Below are 15,756 nucleotides of genomic sequence, written 5' to 3' on the forward strand. Positions count from 1 at the left end.
GGGAGTAGATAATGAGAATAGATCGAGGCCGAGAAGTGCAGTTTTGATGGTAATGTGTGAACTTGTGCTCTTGACGTCTTACTCGTTTGACAAGTTTGGGTTGATGGAAGTTATCTGCTGCGATCTGCAAACCTCTTTGGGGACAGCAGGTGTAGGTTGATGACTGATTAATGGTGATAACGCGAAGGCTGTGATCCCAGAGAGCCTCAAGAGGCACCGGGGGCTCGGCAAGGGTTTAAATATTTCAATGTTGTAACCATCTTTCACAGGATTACTGATTGCCACGTCTGATGTGCGCCGTCCTGATCTAGAGAAACCTACAGAACTATCCTGGGAGGAGAGAGTGCAAGGAAACCTCAAACCCATGCTTACTGCTCATCCGGACGCGAGTGGACTTACCTTCCGAGTGGTGCCGAGCGATGGCCATGATGCAAGTCAGGGCCAATCCAAAGAAGCGGTTGTAGCCTCACGACCAAGAGGCCGGGCGGGCTGGTCTCTCCTGGTGCGATACCAAGGGTCTCTGTTGATTGATTGCTTGCTTGCTTCCCAGCCCCGGATGCAAGCCGTAGTGAAATCATGTACGATCTGCTACGGCATGGGGTACCTTATCCAATAAACTATGAATAGATCCCCGTTGATAATGTTGGTTTTGCCGGCTGATCTGAAGATAGAATCGACTGCAGGGTGATAAGTCACATACATCCAAGGGGATCGAGAGGCTTTCAACGACGCCGAACGCCCGAAGGAGGCCGTAATATGCACCAGGCAGTGGGGGTCTGTATATTGTAGCCGGAGGGCATGATATGGCGTGACCACATACTCCTCTCTTTAGCTGACTTGGAATCTACAGGCTGACTCAATAACTGATTTACAAAGACGGTGGGAGAACCATGATCTAATGGAATTCTTTTGTGAGTCATTGGGTTTCTTGTCAACGTATGCAAAAGTGTTGTGATATTCCATTCACATAGGCCTACGTACGGGCATGGGGGGTGGACTCTTGGGGACCATAAACAAGGAAATTGTAAGTATACCAAAGCTTAGCCATTGATACAGGATGTCTTACATTGATTCGATTCGAGTGTGATATCAAAAACCATTATCCTGATAAACGAGCCAGTATCCAGATCCTGGCAACGTGCTTGCATATCTTGCTCAAATGGTTTGCTGCAACCCGGACAGGCTTCAACCGGGGAAGAGCCTGTCCTGGACCCGAGTACCAGGTAGGGTCTACGGGAATCTTCAGCTATGTAGCCTACATGAGAGAGTTCGCAGCGCATATGCAGCCGAGGGGCGAAGAAAGGGAAGCCGTTAACGAGCGGGCCAGCCAAGCTAATGTCAGCGGCGCGGGCCGGTTTCTGGACAGGGGAGACAAACATGCATTGGCGAACTGAGACTATTGACGATCTCCGAACGAGGATTGCATGAAAGGGAGCGAGCATCCCGAGTTCATATAGAAACCAGATATAGGATATCTATATACTTCATGATGTCACACCGGGTTTCTGAAGTAAACAAGTTCGAGGGTTACAATTGCCAGCCAGGAACAGGTCTGAATTCTGTGGAATCTATTGCCTACATACCCAGATTATGACGCTCGTACTCTATGTTGAAAAACTACATGGGTATATTGGCCGGGTCCTATGATAGAAACGTATGCAGCTTCCCTTGACGTTCCCTTCATTTGCTCTGTAGCCGCATCATCCAGAGTGCCAAAATCCACTGACAGAGGCAGGTTGCCGGTGAGCCAGGGGCCCTCGCAGACGGCGGACCAGCCGGAACCCTCAATCTTGACAAATACAATGTAGTGACCGTTCGTTAAACTGTGTGACCAAGGTTGTGTGCATTGCTGCGGCCGGCAACAAGAAAATTTGTGATCTCAGTCCGCCCAAACAGAAACACGATGCTCCCGTCTGTTCTATATAGTCAGCAATGCGGCTCATCAAGATGCCCTGAGTTCTGTGGTCAGCAGCAGATCTAAGGGGGTAAAGTAATTATATCTGGCATTCTAGAGAGCATATACATATACCGTGGGCTCATTAGACTGCCTTACACAAGCGGACGACGAAGGCGCCTGTCGAGTTGAGTAGGTGGATTCTGTGTCAGTGATGGTACGTTTCTAATGCACCTAAGCACCTGTTCGTTCGAACAGGACATGCAAAGCAACAAACACCCAAGTGACTGATACACACACAGTAGCAGTAGATACTCGTTCGTACTATCTGGCACACGCACACGCACGCGCGCACATACTCATCGGTAATGTCTTGGCAAAATTACTCGTCAGATCCGGCGTAGATGAGTATTATTGCAACGTATGTGACAGGTAGAGAGATTCGTCATCAATCTCGATCAAAAAGGAAATGACGACAGTCTAAAATATAGTGGACTGGAAGAAACAAATGAGAGTATTCACGAATTACTTCATATACGTAGTATGGTAACAATGCCATGCGGCTGTCAAGTGTAGACGAGAGATAACTTTGAGCGTAAGCTGGATGTATACAGGATGAGTCGGAAGCAGCACGGGAGTGACATGACAAGATCACCGCTGACGGCACTGATTGAACAGGGCCAGCCATTTCATTGCACAAATTGCTCCTCTCACGCACATGACATATGTTACACTTGGTGGGAGCAAAGATTGTGCGGAGAATATATCCTGGGTCAGTAGTAGGATGGAGAACATATTCTAAGATTGATGAATGCATCTACGGCTGTCAACCGTCAACTCCTCCCCCACGTGGCAAGTGAAGACCATAAACGATCGGGGGCACAATTCGGCGGCGCCGGAGTGCTACGAACAGTTTGTGGAATGGTATCATTGGTTCTACCAGACGTCGAGTGTTTGTTTGCATGGAAAAGATTCGTTCTCCATGAAGATTGACAGTACCGGTTGCCAAGGTGTTGCGCTTCTCGACCCACGGAGGTGAATTGGTGCGCTGTGGCAGCAGATCGGAGAAGCACTTGAGGCAAGTTTGAGGCACACAGGCTAATCCAACATTGCTGTCGCCTCTTTTTTCCTTTTCATTGTGGTCGCAATGAGCCGCCGACCGAATCTCGATGATGGCGAATCAGTTACCAAAAGAACGAGACGAAACATAGGCGGCAGGCAGATGTGCCCTCAATGAGGCCCATTTCGAAGATGAGGCCAATTGCATGTGCAATTGGGCCTCATTGGGCCTTCGGGACTTGAGAGTATGTAGCAGATAGGAATTGATGGGATGCAGCATACATGTCATGTAGTCTCGGCGACTTGGGAAGCAAATGGGCCGTCTTGATTGGCCCTCCCTTGTCCGACTCTGCCATCAAATGACTATGGCGTGGACGGGATGGGCACACGAGACGCCACGAAATAAGGCAACCAAATCCCCCTCTGCCTCACTTTTTTCATGCTGGTTGCCTTATGACTTGCGACTGCGCCCCGGTGCGGTTGAATGCAAGAGAGAGACAGACACAGACAAGAAAGAGCGACAGCGCAGCGAACAATTCTTCGCACTCTCTCAAAAAGCATCAAATCTCACCCTGCCACGTCATTATCCATTTGCAGGATTTTGATTTGATGTATTCTTGATGTCCGTTTAGGAGTTCCGTCCCATCATTGGTTATTTGGGGTGGGTGCGAGCAATTGATTGTCAATCATCCCGCTGTCTGTCTTGCCCGCCTCTTGTCTCTGTTTGCCCTCAGAGAGTTGCAGTGCGCCTAGCCTAACCTAGTGCCGCCGCTCCCTCGTCTGCCTAATCGGATTCGACCTGGACTTCTGGACTTCTCGCAACTGCGCAATTGCGTCTCAACCAGACGAGTCTCAATCAAACAACTGCACATATGCTGACTGCATGAATATCTATCAATCTCTCTGGAGATTGATTCAATAATACGATTGTACACGTGTGTATGTCCTTGTCGAGGCAAGCAGACAGCCAGCAAGTCTGAAGACCCAGAGCTGCCTATTTCACTTGAAATGTCAGTTAGCCTCATAGCGTCGACTACCTTTCTTTTTTTGCCTGTCCTTCTTCCTTTCTTGCCACACCCAGTAAAAGAGACGGACTGCGATATGGATTAAGGCAGAATCAGCCCCAGACTAACACTCCGCCATAGAGCGCCTCGCATACTCGCCTTTTGACGCCCGCGCAGAGTGCAGGCGGTCGCGTCGCATCGCTATCTTTCTGCCCATTGACTTTGCTTGGGCTTAGCCGACCGTGTTATCTATCAGCTGACCGGGAAGCCTTGACGTATTACCAGGCTGCACCGGATCCGGGACCAACCAGCTAATTAGCACTATACACCAGCCAGTGCTATACTCCGGGTATCCGTTTGATCTTAGGCACCAGCAAACCTCGTCTGATATGGATGACCGTCCCGGTATGGGCCCCGCCTCCGGCATTAGCGGCTCTGCGGGGCCCGTGGATACACAGATGTTTCCCCGGACTAGCCGCCCGACCAGTTTGTCAGAGGTTGATATGGGCCTCCTGACCTCCTCGTATGCTGCCAACGGCCAGGACCTGCTCGGCGCTTATGGCCACCCTCGGGGCATGCCCGCCCACCAGGACGCCATTGCGAATTGGTATGCGGGCAACGATGGCCCGTGGATCCCCAAAGGACTCGCGCTTCCAGATGATGATGACCGTAGCCCTTCTCGCATCCATAACATGAGCTTCCAGGGGCATGCTATGGGATTCCCCGGGCAGTACCGCGAGAGATATGTCCCGTCGGAATGCGAGACTACTCCGCCAGGCATGGCGCCCTCGGACTCGGGTTATGGGAGCCACGCTACTAAACACAGCGTGACAGCGACATCCGTCTACGATGAGCCTATGGATAGAAACACGGAGACACAGAGCTTGGCCGGACATCTCTCGGAATTCCATTTCCCCTCATCCTTTGGCCCTGGGATGGAGTATATGACCAAAAATACCCCATCGGGAGCCTGGGAATTGCCGCCGCAGCAGTCTCTCCAACAGCCAGCGCGCCCCTTTGAAGGCAAGGGGATTGTGTGTGAGATTTGCAAGAAGCCGGTGAAGACCAATTCGGAGCTCAAGTAAGCGAGGCCAAGCCAAGACCCTGCGCCGCCTCCAAACAGGCCGACTAACATCCCCCTTCAGAAAACACAGACAAAGGCATACTAAGCCATTCACCTGTGATGTACCTGGATGCGCTCGATCCGAGGGGTTCAGTACACCAAACGATCTTGAGAGGCACAAGAGGAGTGTCCATCCCGACGAAAGTCCTGATGGCAGTCGCTTTCAATGTCCTCATGGCGGTTGCAAAAATAAGGACAAGATTTGGCCCAGGGCAGATAATTTCCGAGCCCACCTGAAACGTGTCCATCGCATTGAGAATGTCAAGGACGAAGATTTGGAGGGGATCATATATCAGTATGTCGATGGCGGACATGACCTAACCCCTATTATATTGACTAAAACCGTGGCAGACCACAAGCCCAACCCCCTTCTCAAACCCAAGATATGCTGCCAGATCTTGCCGGTGTGCCTGAACAGACTGCTGGAGACTACGGCGAGTTCCAGATTAGCCCAAGTCTAGAGACTGGGCAGCCACCACTCTGGACCCATGACGAGGATCATATGACGGACGAGGGTATGCACCATACTACGTCCTCCCAAGCAGACTATCCTCCATCTCAGTTGGATGACACAAGGATGGCGCTGGGTCATATGACCGGTGGGACTGGTGCGTCGAACGATATGGTAGAGCCGGCATCCGAGGATGAGCGACTCTGTGTGGGGGATACTCTGGAGGCAATTGGGCCTATCCAGCATCACCTAAGTCAATCGTTGCGACCGTCGATGCAGAGTTCCCCTGAGCGATCAGACCTTGAGGAACGTCCCTCACAGTTTATCTCGCCGGTGGATCTTGAACAAGAGCGCCAGTCCCCTGACAGCTCAAGGGTCTCCAGTATCGCCCATACCGAGACCTCACGGAGCTCTATGCCGTACGAGGGAGGGGAGGCTCAATCCCCCATCGTGGGAGCAAAGCTCTCAGCTTATGACGGAAGCGTGAGTTCTACGTCTACGAGAGAGTCTGGGAAGCAGGAAGCAAGCACAACCACTGCACAGGAACCACAAGTTGTTTCAGTATCGGATATATCATCCCTGCAGCTAGAACTTAAAGATCCAGACAAGCGCAGGAAACTTGTCGAGGCACTCCAGATGCAAGGTATCCTTGAGGAGTTCGGGTTCAAGAAAGAAAGCTCTCCCGTCGTTGAGACAGGATCGGAAGACGTCTCGCAGGGTGTCAAGCCCGAGAATTACCACCCTTGTACCGAGCCAGGCTGCGATAAGAAGTTCGTGCGCCCGTGTGAGTTGAAGTACGTTGTCTATATTCCCGAGTGCCGGTTTCTTTCTGCTAACAGTTTATAGAAAACACTTGAAACGTCACTCCAAGCCTTATGGTTGCACATTCCAGAACTGCTCCAAGAGATTTGGAAGCAAGAACGACTGGAAGAGGCATGAAAATAGCCAGCACTTCCTTCATGAAGCCTGGAGATGTGATTTACAGCGTAGTAACAGCAGGTCTCCCGAAGTCTGTGGTAAACTTAGCCATCGACGTGAGACTTTCAAGGAGCATCTGTCAAAGGTCCATACTCTTCAAGGAGAAGAGCTTGAGATCAAACTCGAGCATTGCCGCGTAGGAAGAAACTGCGAGGCAAGATTCTGGTGTGGGTTCTGCGAGCGGATCATAGAGATCGAGCGCAAGGGACTGGGGGCCTTTACTGAACGCTTCAATCATATCGACGACCACTTTTCTGGACGCGATGGACGGCCACGCAAGCAGATTGACGATTGGAAGGGTGTTGATCCAGATGCACCGCCAATGGAAGCCCTTAGCTCCGATTCAGAGGACGGCGACTCCGCGCCCCCATCGCAACCAACACCCCTATCTGCACCGCTACGTTCAGCAAGGAAAGGAACCCCCAAGGAGCAGCATAGCCACCTTGCAGGGCTCAAGAAGCGAAAGCGCGACGACGAAGAAGTCGTCGGTCACCATGCCAAGCGAGCCAAAGCTCCTGCCTCCACGACAAACGTGGGGGTTGTCACGCAATGTGTAAGTCCTGATGTGACTATATTTATCACCGAGAGAGAACAATCGACTGACGCCGGGAGTACAGTGCCAATGCGGTGAAGGGAACAGTAGACAGACAAGCCCCCAGTGTGTGAGAAATACATGTCAGCACAAGCTTTGCAGCAACTGTTGGTAGAGCGGAGTCGATGTTTTGGATACCCAGATGGATAATTACAGGGATTGGGTTAGGATAGGGTCAGTTCGGTTAGCTGGCGTTGACGGTGTTACGTTCCATTTCTTCTTTCTTCACCTCGTTCACCATCAACCAGGACGAGTTCCGATTTCAACTAGCAGTATGCTGGGCGTCTATCACGAGACTGAAAATAGAAACACTAGCAGTTCTACTAGCTCTGCGGATGTTGAGTAACTGACTATTGCAAACACCATTGGGGTCTAAATTTGGAGTGATCGACAGCCGCCATCAGTCTGCTACGGCCGTGGTGGCTGATGGGGGACCGAGACGAGAGTGAATGGCTTTTTTGGTCACAAAATCGAGATTCCTCGGGATCTCCCACATGGCGTTCTAGAAGTGCCATGACGAAATTTGAATACGGTGATATGCATAGGGCTTGTTCGTTTCGCTGTGCTTCGAACTCGGGGGAGGCTGTGCGTCACGCGCATAGCTGAGGATGTAGGTCTTAGCAGGTCTTGGATCTTGATTTGGGCCATCCGTCCGAAAGATGAGTGCGTCTCTGATGTCCCGTTGTCACCAAAGCAGATGGTGGGCACACCAGGGTGGCTCATCCTGCCAGTGCCGCTGCGGAAGCTGCAGTTGGGCGGACGGGCTGGGTGCTCTGCCTTCCCAGCCTGCATGTGCAATGTTGCTTCTAGAATGAAGAAAAACTAATCTACTACACTACTACAATCTTGATGAGATTTCTTATTACCACACGACAGGACCGATAAGACCCATGGCGATCAACCGGAGAAAGCAGATTTGGTTTCGTTTTGCCATGGGTCTTGCTTACATACTGCAGTGGACATTTGATGAGAGAGAGGCACAGTCGTAGCGAGTGCAACGGTGAAGGGAATGCAACTGCAAAACTGCAAAAAGAGATATTGTCAAGCGACCGCGTTTGACGATTTTCTCGATTATGCCGAAAGTAACGGTGTCGATTCCCTACCTAGTCCTTGCTGCTGCCAATGTGCCAATGCTACGATCGCCTCGAGATCTTCTTTTTTCTCTCTTTCGGTCAAGGGCAGCGAGCTGTTTCTCGGCTCTGCTCTTCCGTACATGAAGGAGGTGGTGGTGAAGGTGGATTAGTCTGTGGCATTTCACCATTCAAGGGGGGCTGAGCTGCTAGTCGTGATATCGAAGGCGAAGGCGGGCAGCCAGCACATATGCACATCCAAGCCAAGTATGTAGACTGGACTCGATTCGACCCGGCAGCAGGCATGGCTGCGGCAGGTATACTCGACTTGTCTGCCTACCCGCGTTGGTGCATGCACGTCCGGGGCAGGCAACAACAAAACAAGGGCTTCCTTCCTCCTGCATAACAAATCACAAACGAAACATACCTAAGTGAAGCGGGTAGATAACGTAACGCAGTCATGTAAGTCAGCAGAAGTTGGAGAGACCATCGACCGACCAAAGAACAATGCATGAATAATAAGGCACGAAACATGCGCAGATAGGCAGCGAGGAAAAGGAAAGAGAAAAATAAGGCAACTTCATTAACACAGATAGTGAGTGGGTGGTCCTCACTCGTGCCTGCAACTGTACTACACTCGACACTATGCACAATTTGAGGCGTAAAGGGGGTGGGCGTGCCTTCTGAGGTTGCACACTTGGGGTTGGGAACAAATCAATTGCTTCCATCATCTCCTCTACTCACTCACTCATTAGAGTATACTACTCGCCATCCAAACTTGGGTAAGCAATCAGCGTACCGTGCCGCCATCATACATCATCACAGTAAATACACGGTTCGGTGAGCGAAACCATGATCGTCGTCGCTCGCTGCCCGTTGGACAAATGACAAGTGTGGGAGTTGGAGTAGTCGGGAACGGCAGCGCACGGGAAGGTGGGCCTGACAAGGAACCTTGAGTGCTAGCTTCTGGCCCGAAATACAATGCATGTCAGCAATTAGACCCGAGAGCAGACAACAAGCAAACAAAACGTCCAAAAGTCGTCCATTAGGTATCACCCTCGTACGACATAACCGGCGCGCGGCCATCATCCCCCAGGAGTCAGGACAGGACCCCCAGGCGACCCTCCCCAGGCCCCCTGGCCCCCCGGCCTCCCGGCGACGCCTTCAAATCACAGGTCGACTTAGCGCTTGATAACATCTCACATTCCATCCTGTCCCCCCCCCCCCCGTCAAATCCCAGTTGCCAGTGCTGCCCCGCACACCCCCATTAATTAATTACATAAATACTGCCTATCTGAGTGGAATGAAGGCACTCTAACGTGCATACGTCTCCATGGTATGGTACGCTGCGCTTACTCTCGCTCCAAGCCGGATGTATGGTGGGGCAGAGAGAAAGTGTGTGAGAAAAAGGAAGGGGTCTGATGAGAGCTGACGCTCATCCAATGTTTAATCAGCAGTGAGATGATGCGGTCACCGATTCTCTCTAGGTCTTACCCATCATTTGCTCGAACGGGAAGAAGGGCAGAGACACAAGAGCCGCAATCAGCATCAGCGTTAACCTCGGGAGCGATTAAGCAAGTACGGTAGGTATACACACCCTTGATCGCATACCTAGGATGTAGAGATTGATACCAGCAGGTCGGTATTGTACGGAGTCCCTTGAGTAGGAGGAGGTTTGCATCGCCCACCAAGCTTCCGAGGTGGGCAATGCACGCACGCCTCGCGCCGCACTTTTCTACATCTACCTATCTGCAAGCATTCGATTCAGCTCTCAGATCCCTGGGTGCCCGGTTTCTGCAGTTGCCAGCATGCTATGCTTGGGGGCTGGTTGGAAGCCGTTCAGGACAGAGGAAACTACGTTTTGCCCCATGGCGGTTGGGGGCCGTTTCCGATCGGCTGCCATGCCCTGCGACTGCGACCAGTACTGCCACACGCTCCAGTGTTACGTCTTCCCTCCCCAGCAAACGTCCAGGGTAGGTAGAGGTCGCCAGACGCCTTACGACAAAAGATGGAGATTTATTAGATCCAACCGTCCGGGTTGGGTAGTAACGGGTAAGATCAATATGGATTCCGAGGACTACCTAGGCCCATCAGAAAGTACCCTGGCGAAAAAATAAAAGAAAGATTGGAAAACATGAGGGGCCGATTGCTGTGGCCCCTCCCACCCTCCTGCCCTACCTATGGCGCCAGAGATGATTGGCTCGAACATGAAATCGGTTTGGCGAATATGTAATGGATTTCACATAGCATACCATATTCACCACTGCAGCTGGGCGTTCTTCTCGATAAGGCAAGGTTCAAAAGGGGGGAGCAACAGCGCAACACCAGAAGAAAACCCTACCACCCGGTTGATGATTGGAGATCGGACGTCGTCTTTTCCCAGCTTGGGCAACGCCAAGAGACAGCTAAGTGCTGTCCTTGTAGTAGTCAAGACCCGAGGCATATTCTGGGCATTCATTTCGGCGCCCCGTTTGTCTAACCCCTGACCCCAGGCGGTTTTGCTGCAAGTAGGTCCTCCGGACTGTGATGGTCGAGGACTGGGTAGGTACCGAGGATACTAGGATACGTACCCAGCACTTGGTTGAGGCTCTTCCTCTCCCGCGTTCCAGCTACAATCTTACACACAAACGACGAGCACCCATGAATTAGGAACTATTATGCCTTTCGAACATCACGTTCACTCCACATCAGCATCCTTCATCTCTTTGGCAATCGACCGCAAGACTCGCCATCTGCAGGATAGCGTTCCGACTGGATCCTGAACGGATATCGCTCTCTGTACGTCAGACTCTTACTCTCCCTTTGAGCCGGAGAAGAAACGACAACGAGTAAAAAGCAAGACAAACCGATTTTGGGGTCCAAAAGTTTGGTGGGTAGTTCGCGCACCATGCCGACACGAATCGGAAGCAGCTGGTAGGTGGCAGGTATATGTACATGCTACCTACCAGCGACCACTTGCTTGGGGGTCAGGTTATGTGCTCGTTGGCTATGTAACCAAATCACACTTTTGCAACTTTTCTTTTTCATTTTTCTTTTTACCGACAGGGGTACGTACCGAATGCTGAAGATCCGTACCCTCTAGCTTGTCAGCCGCTTCGCTGGCTCGATGGTAGGTACCATGACGACGTCCAATCACTGGAGATCAGGATGGCCTGAGGCACACCTCCTATAAGCGCGATACAAAGTACATGCGGCTCCGCGTGGAGTTCGACGAGTCTCCCCCATCGAGGGCAGAGAATCGGCGAAGTTGAGAAGCGTCCAGGGGGAGGTCAGGTTGGATGACCCCCATGATATTACTGTCTTAATAAGTTAAGTTAATCCCCATCCCCATACCTTCTACCAATGCAAGATGTTTCGATCCAAACGCAGCTTCGCCTCTTTGATGCTTATAACTATTCTTGCCCTTCCCACCCTCGAAGACTCTTCTGTTGGTCTGTGGGGCCACTTACATGTTATACCAAGTCTTCGGTTGAATCCCAACTGCGATATGCGAGGACGCATGTAACGGTCTCAAATCTGGTCACGTTCCGTCATCTTCATTACCAACACGCGCAAGCACTGAGCGACATCTGCCTCTGATCACAGTTTAGAAACTTCATTCAAATTTCATACCCACGGCTGGGTATCTCGGATCAAGTATCACAAGATGGCGTACGAACCTCTCCCGCTCACCAGCATGACGCCGGCCTATCACTCAACGGACCATGTTGGTGAGATGATAGACCCGAACCTGAAGCTCTCAACCTTTGCCGGATTTGAGTCGACTTCATGGTATTCACAAAGCTTCTCGCGCGTCCCAATGCCCCCAAACGACACGTACTACGTGACGGGTCCTGCCTGGGGTGGCCGCCAATCTGACGGAGCTGGCACGCCAGTACACTCTCAACCTCGTCCAATTCCTGCCCGGCAAGTAACTCCTTCGGGGCACTCATCCTCGGCAAGCGGCAGTGAGCATACGCCTTCAACACCCCCTGACGAGACAACTTACACCTTCCCAAACCACTATGACCCATATGCTTCGCAGACCGCATCGCAAATGGTTCAAATGACTGGCATGTCTGATGGTGTCAAACTGGGCGATGTTAATTCCCTTGACGACGAGGTTTTCCAAGGATTCCCGAGGAGAAACTAACAGAACTACCCCTCCGGGGCTTCACCATGTCAAGCATGGGAAGCCACTTTGAAATGGATCACATGGGCCCAACTGAGCCCATCCATTTCATGCGGCAAACCAGCCCCACGGATATTACTCCCCGTATCAAGGAGGAAATCTGCATCTCCAGCAACTATCCATCCCCCGACCCTGAGGATGACGGCAACACAAGCATGGAAGAAACCGAAACACCTCCACAGCCTATCCAGGACGATGAAGATGACGAGGACTACGAGCCGAAGGGTTGTCAGAGGCGCGGCTCTGGTGCGAAGCGCAGCCCTCGAGGTCGGAAGCGTAGCAGCGCATGCCAGGCGAACCATCAGCCGAAGAAGATCAAGACCGAGCCTCGAGCTTTGGGCAACAAGAACCTAATGGCAGACAAGTCAGCAATTTCGGGGTCATTGTCCAGCCATCCCTGCCCTGACTGCCCCGACGTTTCTTTCAAGGACGAGAATGGTCTCCAGAACCACATCAAGAAGCAGCACACACGACCTTTTGTCTGCGTGTTTGCATTTGCAGGGTGCTCCTCGACCTTCGCAGCCAAGAATGAATGGAAGCGACATGTCGCCTCGCAACACCTATTGTTGTTCTACTGGCTCTGCAGCCAAGGAACCTGCACTAAAGTCTCCAACTCTTCCTCGTCCTCGAACCGCTCTCCTCAAGCACCCAGCCTGCCCAACGGCGCCATCTTCAACCGGAAAGACCTCTATACGCAGCATGTCCGACGGATGCATGTGCCCCTGAATATCAAGAAGCAGCTCAAGCAGAAGAACACGGTACCAGAATGGGAAGACTGCGTGCAAGGATACCAGAAAGAAGCCCACAAGCCCCGCTGTAGTCTACCCGAGCACATGACCTGCCCGGCCCCTGGGTGCTCGCATGTATTCAAGGGGGCTGGCGCCTGGGACGAACACATGGAACACTTGGCCAAGCACCTCGAGAAGGCGGCTACCGGCATCGAGCAGCGCGTCGTCTTCGATGGCGAGAACCATCCGACTCTGGTCGCTTGGGCCTCTCGGCCCGACGTCGCCATCATTGTACCCAGCGGCAACGGGGGCTGGGTCCTGAACAACCCCCTCAAGCCGGAGAAGAACGCCAAGGCTCCCCGTGTCCGACATTATGAAGATGAAGACGAGGATGCGGAAGGTGAGGTGGTCGACGACTACTAGACACGACGATGGTCGTGTCCACTATTTACGTTCTCATACTATTGACAGTGGCGGATAACGTGTGAGCCCTCTTTTCTTTGCCTTGGTCTCTTCCTGCGGGCGCATAGTTCTTTAGGGACGGGCGGTCTCCAGGGGAGTTTGGGATACCTTTTTGCGACGGAATGTACAATTTTGCTATATATGATGTCACAACATCATGGGGGCGTTTTGTTGTGTTGGGAAATAATAGTTTTATGACTCAGTAGATTCTGGATATATAAACATGGCCATGATGATGCTCACGATTTCAAACACTACCCCTTTTCTTACAAGCGATCACAGCGTTGCTGGTATTGGACCTGCTATCCTGACTTGTTTGCTGCTCCCGTGAAGACACGATCTATCCCAAGGGCCCTTGTCGGTGCTGCCCAACGCTCCCAGGGCCTGGCTAGGTAGATCCACCTCATCTAGGTAGAAGGCGATCTGTAACATCTGTAGCCCTAACGGCTTCCCATGCTCAATGTGGGTTCTGGTGTTACTATGCATCGTACGATTTCTATAGGTTGGGCCGCAACGAATCATCGGGCTCGGCAGTCGGTTGCTCCTGCATAGGGCAGACCAGACAGGGCAAAGGAATGAATCGCGGCGGGTATGCGTCATGCAGGCTGACCGGCTCTTTGGGTTCGTTTCATTCCTTGCCTATCGTTTTTTCTCGATCTCCTCCCGGAGTGGACACTTCAGAAGTGGAAATGTCCGAGCCTGGTGGCAGTGTGTGTGGGCTGAGCTGTTGATCTCTGCAGTAGTAGTAGTAGTAGTCAGTAGGACGTTTGACCAAGCAATATCGCGAGCTTGCCTATTGTACACATGCGGAAGGGCAATGCAAGGGAGGAGGAAAGAGAGATCGGCCGCAATGCAGAGAGAAAACAGTCTAGCACTCTATTCTCGTGCGTTGTCAGTGGTAGAAATCGAACCATTCACGTGAAGAAGCAATAACGCCAAATCTGCCACCCCCAGCCCCTCCTCATCCCCCCTTCCCCTCCCACGAGTAGGACGCTGGATGTGTGCGTGCATGCATACTGTCTCCTCGATTGCCTGCTCAGCCCTATCTCATCCTGGGTCAACTACGCCTTCGTACTTTCATTTACTGAAACTGCTTTCTGCTTCTAGCCGCTGCGCCACCACCACCACCATCTGGGACTCTGGGACTTCTGCAATCCTGCCCTGCCTGGGACGATCTCGACCGCCTGCAGTCACGCCAACAGCAGGGAAAAAGGCAGATGGGCACACGCACATGACGTGTCTTGCCTTGTCTCGAGACGAAGGATCCTGAGTGGTGAGCTCCGAAACAGCCGCCGCGCCTGGCTGCTAGGACAGGATTCCCATGACCCAACTTGCCGGGCGCTTGGCTTTTGATGAGGCAGAGACAGATGGAAACGAAGAAGAAGAAAAGACTTGGCGAATGAGAAGGCGGTTTGGCTTGAGTCGTCCTCCCCTCCTCTCTGGGTCTATACGAGACAGGCGGCTCGGGGCGAAGAAGAAGAAACCAAACCCTCTCGCCTTTGCTCCCCTCCCCTCCCCTCCCCAGTCGCTATTTTTGGTCTGGACCATGTTCAAACAGGGACACAGCAGACCGGACGAGAAGAACGAGACAGGAAGGTCGTCGCGGGGCAATGGTTTGGTTTTCAGCTCTCCATCTATTTTGCTGACCACCTCCTTGTACCTAATTCATCTCATACCCAGTCGTCCCCAAAGTCCTAGCCTGTCGTCCTTCCACCCCCCTTTTGCTGCCCAATAACCAGACCAGAAAGGGAAGGCCAGACCCGAGACCCACGCGCTAGCTAACGCAGTCAAGCGCTGTCCGTTATACTAGAGTAATAATAAAAGAATGCACTGTTGCTTTTGTTTCGCCGCCCAATCGGGTTTCTGAGCGAGATTCTAATCCCTGGCACGATGTAGGTATGTCGCGTTGTAGGCGGAGCAGACGAGATAAGCGATCGTCTGTCTGCGTGGCTCTGCCCTGCCCTCCTGGCCTGGCTGCTTTTGCGGCCGCAGCGACACCTATGCTCCGTCCGGGTTATTGTTTGTTTCAGTCGACCCCCGAGACTCTCCCTGCGTATACCTACCTACCTACTAAGTTTCTAGGTTCTCTCGGAGTTCGTCATTAATGATAATATATCGTTCATGTACAACATATGTATTGATTATGTACATCATGTACATAAGAATCGTGTCACGAAAATCCCATGCAGTCAGCGACCCGGCCAACCAACCCCCTTTCTTTCCC

The 15,756-nt window shown here is 52.1% G+C and overlaps 3 protein-coding genes across 3 annotated transcripts; all 3 read left to right on the forward strand.

Moving 5' to 3' along the window:
* Positions 1-4,364: 4,364 nt before the first annotated feature.
* PG985_007270 (Zinc finger protein GLI2) lies at positions 4,365-7,140 on the forward strand (the record flags this gene model as incomplete). The annotated part of the gene is made up of 4 exons (XM_066827039.1): positions 4,365-5,038; positions 5,118-5,375; positions 5,432-6,325; positions 6,378-7,140. The coding sequence occupies 4 exons, from the start codon at positions 4,365-4,367 to the stop codon at positions 7,138-7,140; spliced, it is 2,589 nt and encodes an 862-aa protein (XP_066684714.1).
* A 4,677-nt stretch (positions 7,141-11,817) lies between these two features.
* On the forward strand, positions 11,818-12,303 carry PG985_007271 (uncharacterized protein; the record flags this gene model as incomplete). Its single annotated transcript, XM_066827040.1, has 1 exon — positions 11,818-12,303. One exon carries the CDS (start codon positions 11,818-11,820, stop codon positions 12,301-12,303), a length of 486 nt encoding a protein of 161 aa, XP_066684715.1.
* Positions 12,304-12,329: 26 nt separating this feature from the next.
* On the forward strand, positions 12,330-13,493 carry PG985_007272 (uncharacterized protein; the record flags this gene model as incomplete). The annotated part of the gene is made up of 1 exon (XM_066827041.1): positions 12,330-13,493. The coding sequence occupies one exon, from the start codon at positions 12,330-12,332 to the stop codon at positions 13,491-13,493; it is 1,164 nt and encodes a 387-aa protein (XP_066684716.1).
* Positions 13,494-15,756: the final 2,263 nt, after the last annotated feature.

Source organism: Apiospora marii (assembly GCF_038362585.1).
Source record: "Apiospora marii strain CBS 49790 chromosome Unknown utg000004l_segment0_segment1, whole genome shotgun sequence".
In the NCBI taxonomy this organism is placed as follows: domain Eukaryota; kingdom Fungi; phylum Ascomycota; class Sordariomycetes; order Amphisphaeriales; family Apiosporaceae; genus Apiospora; species Apiospora marii.